Below are 13,808 nucleotides of genomic sequence, written 5' to 3' on the forward strand. Positions count from 1 at the left end.
CTGTATTTTCTTCCCAACAGCACTCGCAGTAGTAGAATGTATCAAACTGTTGAGGTGACGCTGCTGTCTAATGCTACGCTATATTCCTGTAATGTATGGTGAAAAGACAGCAACAGTTAAGTATGTGGTTTAGTGAGCTCTCTGGGAAGCGCAGCCTTTATTTGAAGATCGTGAAATGCCAAAACAAGGGAGGATGAAATCAAATAGATCAATAAACCATGTAACACTTAATTAATCTAATGTTTTTTGAACTTGTTCAATGGATTGCATATATAGCTATCCAGCAGAGTTCTTGAAAGAGGGCCAGATTCAGTATTCACTTCTCCAGTTGCAGTGCAGGCCCAGAGTTTATTATGTGTCATTGTGATGTAGTGTTTTCACTGTGATAGTGCTGGATGCTGTAGTGTGACTTGCTCTGTTGTACCCAGGGCTGCCTGCTGTACCGGGACATGAACAGCCACAGCATGACCGCCATCAAGATCAACCCCGAGACGCTGGAGCAGGAGGGAACCATCACCATGCCTGGTACCAGACCCTACCCTTCACTGACCCCAGAACAGTCTACACCTGCACACAGTCAATGCACTGATGCCGTTATTTAGCCAGTTTGAAAGTAGACTTAAAACCGCATCTAACAGTTGTGGTGCAATCATGTGTGCAAGCTGCAGCCTTCAAGCAGCGACCAGCAAGTTATTTTTGCTTAGTTTATTTAATTCATCTGTGTACTGCATATTTATAACTTGGAGCATGGCTGTGAAGTCAAGTATTTGCAAAATATTAATTTTGTATATTATTACTGTCAGTCTTGATTATAAATAAAATGAAAGTATGTTGTGAAAAAGCAAAAGTATGTCGTAACTATATTGCATAATTAGTAATGTAGTTATCACTTATCACTGTTCATTATCTGTTGTTGACTGAAGGAGAGGAAAGGAGGTTGCAGAGAAAATTAATGTCTTGTTTCTGATTAAGGTGGCCAAGCAGACGGACAGAACATCGTCTTCACTGATGGAGAATATATCAATCAGATCGCAGCTTGTAAAGACGTGAGTCAAATCATATAAACATTCCTTTCATCTGCCTACACCTGAAAAAAAAATGTTTTTAAAACCATTTACCCAACTTTGTGCCAGACAAGTAGTTCAGATTTTGCAGTCATTTCGAAGAGTTAGCGTTGTGTTAAATGCTCTGTTTCATGGGAAATCATATCTGGACTAGACCTTTCTCACACTGCTGGCTGTGTCAGTCCAGGTGGTTTGACTAGAAAAACTGTGTCAAGAATGATCCTCATTGGCTGAGCTCCACAGCCTCCTTTCAGTCATTGGCTAGCTCTGTTGCAGGATTTGCCAAGTTGCCAGGTGACAGCCTGATACAGCCAATCACAGAGCGCTCTGCAGTGCTGACTGCGTTGTAGAACGAGAGAGAAAAAAGAGGCAGATCTGGTTTGTTGACGTTCAGATAGCTCACATTCCAGAGACGCAGGCGATACAACACACAGGGCAGAACCAGTTTCTCTGTGCAAGCTATTTTGCCATCTCCGTCATATTTCGATATATAACGTGTGACACCTGGTTACGCAATATTTTCAGCGTTGCATTCTCTGTTTCACACACACGCGCTGACATTCACACGCGTGCAAAATGTAACTTGGGTACTTCTGCTTCTGTGATTTTCCTTCTGCTGAAAGTCACACTGCTGTGTCACAGCGTTGGTACGCCAAGAGGAACAATAAAACCCCGTGTGTGAATTCTCTGGGGATTAATTTCACCAGCAGATACTATGCAAACTGTGGGGGGAGGGGAGAGGAGCGGAGGGGGGATGTGAAATGTGTATATATATATGTGCCTCAGAGGCTATTTGCATAACAGTCGCTGATTAAGTGAGAGTGTGAAGATGCAGTGAGTGCGCTCTCTGGCCACCTACGGGAGATGTGCGGGGATCGGGGACACGCACCGCGTAGCGCAAGTCAGCCCTGCTCAGGGGGCATCTCGCCGCACACTCACACGTGCGCGCTGTGTTGCTGCACCAAAACTCCGCACTTTGTCTCGGTGTGACAGCGATAATGGCCTCGATCGCACCCCCGTGGCTGATCTCATAGCCCTGAGTCTGAGCACCAGCTCTCTGTTCCAGTAAGGTGGAGATGTAAATGTAGTCTTCCACTGTTACAATGTCCCTGTTTTGCACTTTGACCCACGTGTTCGATCTTTTAGCTGAAGTGTGCACACCGTTCTGGGAGTGACATACAAGTTCTGTCTGTCGGTATTGTCAGCCCATGGGAGTGTTTCACTGGGCACAGCCCTGTGGAATAAAGTTAGATCAAACTGGAATTAACAGCCACTTTTTAAGTAAATAAGCCACAAATCATTATGGATAGCACATAAGTAATACATAACTGTAAAACGATAATGACTTAACAAGACAGACTTAGGCTGCTAGATCTTACCAAACAGGAGACAAGGTGGTCAGAGTCGATCTTGCTGTCATGATTAGGATGATTAGTTAAATCTGTATACCTGCTCCCTGCCTGGTTTAGGTGACAGGCTTGCCTGAGAATCACTTGTATGGACCTTATTTATTTGGCAGCTATACTGGCTTTTGAGCAAGGCTCTGTATGCAGCCTTTGATTTACTGAATGATGTCACAGTGCTGCCCAGTCACTGTGTCCTGAGAGCACCTCAGATGTAATAAAATCCACCGCCCCTCTTTGGGCTGTTTGATACACCAGGTAACAGTCAGTTTGAATATCACACAAATAACAGTGCAATACTTAGCCTTACCTGATTAAATGTCTCAGATGTCTTAATTATTGTTTTTGGAACATAAACAACTGGCACAACGTAAGACTGAGCAATTGTGAGAAAAAAGAACAAGGTTATAACATGTAGTTGTGCTTGCTGAATGACAGTGGTGTGTGCACGTTTGGGCCTACTGATGAACAGACAACAGCTGCAACCACACTCAACAGCAGCATTTATCATTGAGACTGAACTTTGAGACTAAATTCAATTTAGAATCGTTAACTAGCCAGGCTACCACCTTCTTTTCTGATTTTAATTCATTTTCATTTTAATGCCATTTCTCCATTGTCATGTTTTAGCTCAGTAGTAGCATGTTCATAAACCAGCTTAATTTACTGTTTGACTCAACATCGCATATAACTCATATATGTACCAAATAAGGTTTGACTCTGCACACATCTGTTAGTTATTATTATGTAGTTAAGTTAATATGATAATATGTATTCTTTATCAGAAAATATTTAGTGAGCAAGGAGTTACTGAGGGAACGCAAAATAAGACAGCTCACACCTTGGTGTATTGCAGAATCCAAATGTAAGTGACCTAAGACACAGTTTAAACCAGGGATCTTCTTCTGAGACATTATAGTAAGAATTAAATAATATGCAAAATTAGTTAGTGCATCTAAAACCCTAGCCATGAAAGCAGCAGTTAAAAAATGGTCAACCAGCTAGCAAAGCAGTCTGCTATACAATAGGTCAGACGGCTTAAAAATTCATCATAAAATTTATGGTCATAACCATCTGTACCATAAGTGTAGCTCTTTCTGTTGAACTGATGCAGGGTTTTTCCTGGCTCCTGCAACCCACAATTATTGAGTTATTGTGTCATTTAGATGTGAAGCTCATTGCTCAGCCATTCACTTCAGCGGCCGCCATCTTTGTTGCTGCATTCACAGTCTTGATTTTGGTCCAATATGGCTGCCAGTGTGAGTAATGTCCATTGATCTTGCCAGAGGGGAGGTGAGGAGGTATATCAGTAAATGTAGCTCAGAGGAGCACTTCCTTTTTAAGGAGAATTACTGATGTTTACTGTTGTGAATATTATGTGAGGAGACATTATTCTGCTCAGTGTAGCTGTTAATATATTTGGAGGAAACAATGGTGTGTGTGGTTTTTGAGGAGACTATTGGAATGTGAGAAGATTTCTTGTGAATGTTGTTGTGTAAGGAGGTCTGTCACTGACTGTCCCCTGTGTGTCTGGTGTCCCAGGATGGCTTTGTGGTGCGGATCTATGCCACCAGCCGGGACCCGGCGTTGCAGCAAGAGCTCCAGTTGAAACTGGCTAGAAAGTGTCTCCATGCCTGCGGGATCTCGCTCTTCGACCTTGAGAAGGACCTGCATATTATCAGTGAGTCCCTCCCCTTACGTCCTCCACCACTCCCCTCCCTGCTCAACCTCCACCCCTACCCCCCCATCCTCTCCTCTCTAAACCGCCACCACTCCACCCCCTCCCCTCTGCTCTCCTCTCCTTCCCCATCTGCTTTCCCTCCCTGTCAGGAATTCTGCCATGGTCAAGTGCATGCGGGGGTCATTTCTCTGTCACAGTTTCTGTTAATTAGGAACACTTACTCACTCTGCCATTTACCATATTATAAACTCTTCCATACATTAATGCTGTCAGATGATTGAAGGACGTTGTGTGCCTAGTCACTGACTGTTTTTCTATTGGGTTTTTGTTGGTTGAAACAGTCATTCTGTTTCGTGCTGATTCTGTGGATTTATTCTGAGATTTATAGCTCGCGGCTCAGCTGTAATTCAGAACTGTCTATATTCATGAAGGCTGGTGATGGCACAGGCTGTGCTGATGTATGGGTGAGAAACAGCACTGTGTGCATTGTGTCCTCGATAGTCTGCTGATGAAATATTGTTACAATCGGGTGAGTCACAATGACCTGTTTCATGATGAGGTCATAACAGTGACGTCACCTGGAGGATTTGGTGTGCTGTCAGATTGTGTGTTGGCGTTACTCAATCCCACTTGTTTTCCAGATCCAAAAAATTTTAGTTATCTGTCTTACAAATGTCCCTAGAATGAGTAACATATAAAACAAATGAAAGCAAAAACTGATAGGTGGATTCAAGCAGTATCTGTAGATTCTGGTTGTCCAGCTACTGTAAGGTACTTTAATTAACCAGTGCGTGCGTATGTGTGTAATGTGTTACGTGTGTGTGTCTCGGTGTGTTTGCGCACGTGTGTGTGTGTTTTCTCAGGCACTGGGTTTGATGAGGAGGCCGCACTGCTGGGAGCTGGCAGGGAGTTCGCCCTGATGAAGACAGCCACAGGAAAGGTATGTGTTTGAGATGACTGTGGAAAAGCACTGAGGCTGCCACACTGCAGGCGGGACTGTGGTATGTGGGCCTGGGCAGGGGTGTGCCATGCTGCACAGGTGCTTCTGGGCGCCTGCCAGCTAGAATAGCAGATGTGTCTGGCAGTGTGCCAAGGACAACTTTATGTGCAGTGCTGGAGGATGGCCAAAGGTACGGCTTGGAAATATTAACTTAAATACTTACATGTGCAATAACATTTGAGTTAATGTTTTGTCGTTCCATTAAAATGATTTGCGTTTATCTACAACACGCCCTACAAGAGTAAGTAAAAGCCAAAACAAGAAATGTGCGTCTATATATAGTTGAATATAACAGTACAGCATAGTTACCAAGACAGTGGTACTTCTTTGTTGACAGATTTGGGCTGGTCTGTTTAAAGTTTGCTATAACTAAGGTTCAGCAAACTGAATTAACTGCGCAGGGATTTCTCCACTGAATTCAAACAGTACAGGCAGACAAACAGCATTGAAACACGTGTTCCGATCCTTGGGACTGTGCGATGAGGTTAACTGCAGGTCTCGACTCCGCACAGGCTGGCAGTGATGAGGTGTGAACATGCCTTGTCCACACAGCACAGAGGCCCTCACAAAGCCACCTCCTCACCCAAGGCGAGAGGCAGTTCAGCCAGCTCATGGAGCAAGTTACATGCTTAAATAACTGCAAGTAATTTGATTATACCATCCATCCAGCTTAGCAGGGAGCCACCGCTGTAGTTCCAGAGGAAGACAAAGCAAGCCAAACATGCAGAGAGAAGCACTGAGCCATTTTTATAGCTGCGCCCGAATGAATGATTAATGAGCTCTGTGCCAGGCCTGGCGAAGAGGCTCAGGTGATACACGAGCGGTTGCTCTTGCTGACGAGCTCTGACTGACAACTCACTGGGGTGGAGTTTCTGTCTCTGGGCTTTGGAGAGGATTGGTCAGACACGCACTGAGCCAGGAGTGTGTGTCTGTGTGTGTTTTCGTGTGGAGACAGGACCCAGGCTGGTATGTTATTGAAAAGGCGTCAGTGTTGTCCAGAGATTATCCATAGCTAGTGAGGAGGGTAAAAACCTTCGCCAGAAAGCTGGGTCTGTTGTCTGGGCTCTCATTCTGCAGGAGAAGGCTTATACTCACCCAGGACCACTTACATTAAAGAGCTTTGGTTTCAATTACTGAGTAAATGTAGACGGCTAATAGGGCAGAAACGTGGATCTGTGGGTCAACACCTTGCACCTGTACACCACTATAACAGTAGCTGTCCACTCCCAGTGAAAGGCCTACACTGTCTTGGCTCCAGGTTAAGAGGGGAGCTGTTTATCATAATATTACAAATAGACAGTGGTGTGCAAGAATATAGGAAGCTTGTGGATAGTCACAGTGTGGGAATTATAGTCCCATTTGAATCATAATAAATCATAATCATGAGAAATGTTATTGCCATATTAACTTGGTACCGTCAGGTTGCTGAGAAGGAAGAGAGGGGGAGGAGTGTATGTAGCAAGTGGCTTAAGGCAGAATGTCACAGTTAAAGGCTGTTGAGTGCTCTTTGTATGTTCACTCTGTACAGCTAAAACAAAGTGTTAAATATACAGGTTTTCCTTGTCTTGGGAAGATACAGTATTATTGGTACTGTTTACCAATTTCCCTCATAGTAATGCTACGTTCAGCAATAGTGCCCTTTGAGATCTTCTTACATGGATTTGTGTGCATGGTACAGCTACCCAGAATCCCACTCCTCTCTCCCCTCCTTAGATCTACTACACAGGGAAGTACCAGAGCCTGGGCATCAAACAGGGCGGGCCATCTGCAGGGAAGTGGGTGGAGCTGCCAGTCACCAAGTCACCCAAGATCGTGCAGTTCTCCGTGGGACACGATGGCTCACACGCGCTGCTGGTGGCTGAGGACGGCAGCGTGTTCTTCACGGGCTCCGCCAGCAAGGGCGAGGACGGGGAGTCAAGTACGCCCATCTATATCGGAGACACAATAATCAGTAGTCATAGCTAGTCTGACTAAGGCATTGAATCTCATGAAAACCTTGATGCGTCATGACTGACATGCTGCCAGTGGCTATGGCTGTTGCCTTATTTTCACTTGTAAATGCAAGCGTTGAAAGTGTTCAGTAGGTTTGGCCCCTAAGCCAATAGACCTTCATATTCTCTTGTTGGCAAACTTTATGATTTGCGAGTTTGTTGCGGCCCCTAGTTCTTCTCCCGGAGAAGTTATTAGATCACAGCACTGCACCTTAGTTACTGAACCCCAAGGCAGCGAGAACCCTTGTAAGTAAACCGTCTGATATGTTTTACCTTGCTAGCAAAGAGCAGGAGACAGCCGAAGCCCTACAAGCCCAAGAAGATGATCAAGCTGGAGACCAAGACGGCGGTGTACACGGCCTGCAACAACGGCAGCAGCAGCATCGTCACCAAGGACGGGGAGCTCTACATGTTCGGGAAGGACGCCGTTTACAGCGACAGCACCTGTGAGTGGGAGTGGCCTGAGAGCTCAGGCGCAGCATCTGACACATCGGCATGACATCATCCACACTGAAGCAGCACACTCCTCCATGCATATCAATGACCCCAATGCTTTGAAGAAATGTTTCAAGAACGATTTTACTATTTTAGGGAAGAATTTTTAATTCGCTGTCAAGCCATGCTGTAAAGATCAGAGTAACTGCACTGTTGCATCTCTAAAAATAGATCTTGACAAACAGAAATGTCTCTTGTGCGATGTGCGAGTATTTTTCATCTTGAAGGCATAGATGTTTTGGCACTCCAACAGCTACCCAGCACAGACATTCAGATAAGTAGCTTCACATTCCCTACAGACCTGGCCAGTGCTCAGTTCTTTTATCACACCTGAATGCAAGATGCAAAGGGCACAACTAGGTTATTTCCATTTACACTCTCAAGCAGATTGGACTCATACCGCCAAGTCACCTGCAATGAGTCCACATAACTCCATGCCTGAAAATTTAGCCCACACGCACTAACACTCACAAACACTCATGTCTTTAGCGTATCAGTCTACAGCTGAACAGATCTGGAATTATTCTGAATGCTCTGAATGCATCAGAGTGTTTTTTTAGTCCTGTGGTTTAAATTGTGAGTGTTGGTGGAAAACTGTCTCCAGTTCATTGTGATGATCCTTAGTCTGGCTTGCTTTTGACAGTAGATGGTATTGGTGCAAGAATGCTAATGCCCCCCCCTCTCCTCTGTGCCCCTCCAGGCCAGGTTACAGACCTGAAGGGTCACTTCGTAACTCAGGTAGCCATGGGGAAGGCCCACACCTGTGTCCTGACCAAAAGTGGAGAGGTGTGGACGTTTGGGGTGAACAACAAGGGCCAGTGCGGCCGAGACACAGGGGCCATGAGCCAGGCGGGGAAAGGTAAGCGCTTCACTTAAACAGGACGCTCTGTGCAGCAGCACATGTATGTAATGCAAGCGGCCATTGTTATGTCTATTCAAGTGCAGATGGGTTGAAACCTGTGGGTGATGAGTGAATTCTGGGTAGACACTCAGGGCTGGGAACTGATTTTGAATTAGGATCCACCTGCTGTGTTCCTGTTAGGGATTTTAGCTACTAAGCCCTGTGCTACTCTACAGTGAACACAGAACGGGTACAGCTGAGGAGAGTCCTCCTGGGCCCCGTGCCCTACATATTGTTAAGGCTTGAGCGGTTTTTTACTACAGTTGCCAATTCATAGAGTATATTTGTTGTTTTGTTGTTCGGGAGTGTTAGCCTGAGGTTGTTAGCCTAAAGTTTGAATCTAGGGTGTGATACTGATGTTGTGCCCTTGAGAAAGATACTTAACCTAAATTGCTTTATGGAATATCCATTTGTATAAACTGTTTATTTTTTTTACAAATCAACTATGTAAACCCGTAAACTGCCCTGGGTGAGCATGTCTGCTGAATAAATAATGTGATGGGATGTAATGTGTGCCCGCTGCAGGGTTTGGAGTGGAGAACATGGCCACGGCGATGGATGAGGACCTTGAGGAGGAGCTGGAGGACAAGGAGGAGAAGTCTCTGATGTGCCAGCCGGGGATGCACAAGTGGAAGCTGGACCAGTGCATGGTGTGCACCGTGTGCGGGGACTGCACTGGCTACGGGGCCAGCTGTGTGAGCAGCGGCAGGCCTGACCGAGTTCCTGGAGGGTGAGCTACACAGTACATCCTAACACACCGCATTTTTACACACCGTGCTGTTCTGCACCACACTGTTACACAGTATATCCTTCAACACTGCCTCTTTACACAGCTTGTGCACTATATGGTGTTGTGCACTATATTGCTAGACAAGACATCCTTACAACCTGTGTCTTTATACACCATACTTACACAGTACATCCTGACACACTATCGTACTCAAAGTACCAAAAGTATCTTTGCACAGCACTGTTACATGCTATACCTTATACACTATATCCTTGCACATCTGAGACACTTTCTTTACATGACACAGTTTAACAATGGAATATCATGCAGTAGGTACTGGCCAACACACAGTTAAACTGGCGCAGAGGCCTTGTCTATCGTATGCTTTTGGAACAATGCGGTATATAAACCTATTAGCTCTGCCCTGTAAAAACTCCTGAGAATGTTTCTGTTCACGGCTTGTTCAGTCTGGCAGCACTGCAGAAACAAAGTGTGATAACTGTTGAAGTGCCTGGAGTTGTGACTGCTGCCATAGCAGCCTAAAACAAATAGGCTTGGTATTGTGTATCATTACAAGGCAGAAGAGGGCACATGACTGTATTCACCAGTTATCAAAAGTAAATATTTAAACAGCAATAATGTAATGAAGTGATAGGCTTTCCTGTTTGCTTATTAAAGTCTGTCTCTGCCAAGCCTGTGTAAATCTGTTAAGGATACCAGCCCAGCTTGTTCTCCCGGTAGCAAGCACTGCAAACCTGTCTGCAGTTTCAGTGTCTGCACAGTTTGAGTGTTTGTGCAGTGGGGGTGTCACAACCTGACTGGACGCTTACTGTTACAGTAAGCAGGGGTGGCAGAGCGTCAGTGTAGCGCAGTGGTAAGGAGCAGGACTCGTAACTGAAAGGTTGCCAGTTCGATTCCCCGCTGGGGCACTGCTGTTGTACCCTTGGGCAAGATGCTTAACCCAGAATTGCCTCAGTAAATATCCAGCTGTATAAATGGGTAACAGGTAAAAAAAAAAAAATGTAACCTATGTAAGTTGCTTTGGATAAGAGCATTGCTAAATGCCAATAATGTAATGTAATGTAAGCATCAGTGCACAGTGTGAGAAGGATTGCGCAGAACTAGAGGAAACGTCTGTGCGGCGTGGAAAGGAGCGTCCGCGCAGCGTCAGAGAGCGCCTGCCCTGTGCTACAAGCTGACGTCAACGCTGCGTCTGCTCCGTCTGCAGGATCTGCGGCTGCGGGTCGGGGGAGTCCGGCTGCTCCGCCTGCGGCTGCTGCAAGGCCTGCGCCCGGGAGCTGGACGGACAGGAGGCCAGGCAGAGGGGCATCTTCGACGCCGTCAAGGAGATGATACCACTAGACCTGCTTTTAGGTAGAGACCTACTCAGAAACTGCTCAGTGAGAAAACAGCCCCAGAGAAAGAGTTTGGTTGACACTGCCAGGCATTTATACATCTTTTTTTGTTTGGCTTTTGAGTGTGTGTGTTTACTTGATATGTCCAATTAAAAGCTTTCCCTGGAGCCTATTTTAGAATGCTTACTGACTTTTTTTCCCAGAAAATTCACATTTATTACTCCATTCATCCATTTATATAAACGTATTTAGTTATAAGGTAAACTTCTGATCATACTTCAGGTGGATTCCAAGGCATGTTTTTAATGCTTGAGTTTAGTTTCATTGCCATATTGCATCACATGTAGAGCTGTGAATTTCCATCCTCGATTCTGTCAGCCATTCCATGTCATAGCAGTACTAAGTTCATCAGTCTCTTAAGCCAGCCGCCACAGTGATAACGCAGAGCGTTCAAAAGGTCACATTTCCTGTTTGTCTCCGCGAACCCATTGCCCCATCCCTGTCACTCATCTTGTCTGTTCTGTTTGTCCCCCCTTTTGGCCCAAAAATCCTCCGACCGTTTTTATTTCAGCTGTGCCTGTCCCTCCCCCTCCAGGCGTGAATATTGAGGAGCACATCCAGATCCGGCAGGAGGAGAAACGGCAGCGGATCAACCGCAGGCACCGGCTGGAGGAGGGCCGAGGTACGGCCCCCGTGGCAGGGTCCCGAGGCCGAGCGGGCGGGCTCTCTCAGGGAACAGCACTGTTTCAGCGACATTACCGCTGTTTCAGCACTGTTACAGCACTGTCTCAGCACCATTACTTACTGTTACAGCAATACTGCCCTCTCGTACAGGCTTAGAACCTTCGCTGCTCTTCTGGTGGCAGGTGGTGCTGCTCTTTAACATCAGAGCGCTTGTAACATTTCCGAATAAACGGTTGAACGGGGACTTAGTCAGACTGCTGAAGCTGACACATTGATCTGTGTTATCAGGGCAGACCTGTTCTTTCATGGCTACGTGATTCAGTTGCTCCTTTTTCTGTTGGGCTGCATCCCTTCTTCACCCTGGGAATTCCTCTTTGTGTAGGCACAGAGCAGAGATTAGTCATATATTTTCACTACCAATCACGCCACACATCTAAAAACGAAATAACACTGACTTCCGTCGTGAGACAGTGCTTCTGAATCCTCCCAACACTCACAGTTGTTCCTGTACTGCAGCACTTCCCTTTTGGGGAAAAAAAAAAAAACTGAAGTTAATTGGCAACGGCTCAAATCGTCCAAGCATAACATCCAGCCCGTCAAATGTGTCAGATTGTTTTTGCTGTTTGTGTGGGTCGTACAGTACACGTTGCTGGGTGACTGTTTGATTTCCTCTGCTTGTGTATGTATTTATGATTTGCCCTGTGTGTGTTGACTGTGTTTTCCCCCCCCACCCCCCCACCCCATTTGTGAGCTTTGCCCATGCATGTGAAAGTGTCTTTCTCCCCCAGGCCCCCTTGTTTTTCCTGGCCCCATTTTTATGACCCAGCGTGAGCAGGCGCTAGCCAGACTAAGACCCCTTCAGGCCCAGCTAAAGCATAAACGGGACAAACACAAAGGTACTGCGGTCTTCGTTAACAGCTCCGAGGGGCGCAGAGCCGCCCCTCTCACCCTCCGGCCGTCCGTCCGTCCGTCTGTCCCGTCCTCTCGCTCTCTGCTCAGGGTAAATTCACTCAGAGGAGAGATGGCTCTCTTGGGTTCATTAAAACCGAACGCACCCGTGGGGGGAGAGAGAGAGAGTAATGTCCATTGTGTTAATTCCTCCCCTGGTCTGACATGGCGCTCTTTGGATCACAACGTGTGCTGCATCTAGTGCTTTCGGTAAATAAAAATCAATGCATTAGTCAGGCTGGATTTATGGCGGCCCCCCTTTGCTATGAATTGATAGTGAGCATTGTACACAAGCAAAATAAAAATGCTAGAGTTGGAGAGCACACACACACAAATTACCACTGAATAGGTACTTGGTATTTTAACATCCCACACTTTTAGAAGGAGCAGGTTAGAAGGTCTGAGGTCGCAAAGAGCAGTACATGATTTAGTCAGGAATTACCAGTCGTCACAGATTTAAAACCGGTAGTAAACAGTGAATGGTATCCTGTGGTTATATTGGGAAAAACGCAGTAGGATTGTAGATTTCATTATATTTTTTATCTCCTGGGTTTTATCACCAAATAATTGACTGCACACTGTGAGCTAGAGTGAATATTTTCATACATGCTGAAGAACATTCATATTCATATGGACGCAGACCTCTCAGAGGCAGAAGAAGCTCTCTCAAACGAAGTCGCACCTCCTGCAAATGCCAATATAGCCACTGGTTACACCTGCAACATCTTCCCCAAGGAACTTTCCCTCCCTCTCGTTTCCCTTTACCTGTGTGCTGGCACTGAAGGTGAGAAGAATGGAAAGTTGCCTCCTTGTGCATTCCAAGGCATGATGTTGTTTACAGTGGGTCACTGTGTGCTGTGTGGTTGTCGCTGCTTCTCATACGCTTAGCTTGTGTGGATGGTCACGCTCACCTCTGAAACACGGCTCCTGATTGGCTGTTCTCAAAGCAGCTGTCAAGTAGGAAACCGAATCGAACAATGAGCATAGCGCAATGGGAACAAGTAGGTTTTATGTGCGATAGCTGTGAAATGGCACCCCATTTTCAGTGTTGCTCTCTGAAAGCTCTGAAATACACCCTCTATTGTTCATGCGTTGCATGTGGAGCACCCTACAAAGAGCGTTAGTGTGGCCCTCCATTAAAATTCTGCATATGCCTTGATATTCCCTCCCCAAAATTAATCAGCATGCTACCGCATTGGATGTGAGTGCTGTCTTGCATTGTTGAGTTTATTGATGAAATGACATTGTTTGATGAAATAACTGCTATTCATGAAAAAAGGTGTCTGTGACATTGTGTTTATTAATCTCTGTAGCAAGACCAGCTTTCCAAACACAAGGTGTGCGATCTTTGTTCAGTTCAACCAGAAATAGTCAACCAGACTACCTGCAATATGGGGGATGTAAATTATGCCCTTGCCTCAATGTTGAGACTTTGATTGAGCACATGCAATTCAAATCAAACTAATTAGAATGTATAAGTAGGCACTCCTGTGGAATGGTTTTTCCTGGGCAGTGTATGGCTCCAAGAGGCCATGATTTTTTTTTACTATACTATC

At 45.7% G+C, this 13,808-nt stretch overlaps 1 protein-coding gene across 10 annotated transcripts in view; it reads left to right on the forward strand.

The window, feature by feature from the left end:
• The window catches only part of mycbp2 (MYC binding protein 2), an 86,506-nt gene that overhangs the window by 24,462 nt on the left and 48,236 nt on the right, over positions 1-13,808 (forward strand). For 9 of the 10 annotated variants that reach the window (XM_036540129.1, XM_036540131.1, XM_036540134.1 and 6 more), the window contains exons 8-18: positions 429-525; positions 973-1,046; positions 4,010-4,148; positions 5,012-5,088; positions 6,862-7,066; positions 7,421-7,585; positions 8,335-8,493; positions 9,061-9,265; positions 10,494-10,639; positions 11,216-11,302; positions 12,093-12,200. In XM_036540129.1, coding sequence (XP_036396022.1) covers positions 429-525; positions 973-1,046; positions 4,010-4,148; positions 5,012-5,088; positions 6,862-7,066; positions 7,421-7,585; positions 8,335-8,493; positions 9,061-9,265; positions 10,494-10,639; positions 11,216-11,302; positions 12,093-12,200 — 1,462 coding nt within the window. The remainder of the gene's footprint in view (positions 1-428; positions 526-972; positions 1,047-4,009; positions 4,149-5,011; positions 5,089-6,861; positions 7,067-7,420; positions 7,586-8,334; positions 8,494-9,060; positions 9,266-10,493; positions 10,640-11,215; positions 11,303-12,092; positions 12,201-13,808) is intronic. The other variant, XM_036540133.1, reaches the window with a different exon arrangement.

This window comes from Megalops cyprinoides, chromosome 11 (assembly GCF_013368585.1).
Source record: "Megalops cyprinoides isolate fMegCyp1 chromosome 11, fMegCyp1.pri, whole genome shotgun sequence".
NCBI classification, from domain to species: domain Eukaryota; kingdom Metazoa; phylum Chordata; class Actinopteri; order Elopiformes; family Megalopidae; genus Megalops; species Megalops cyprinoides.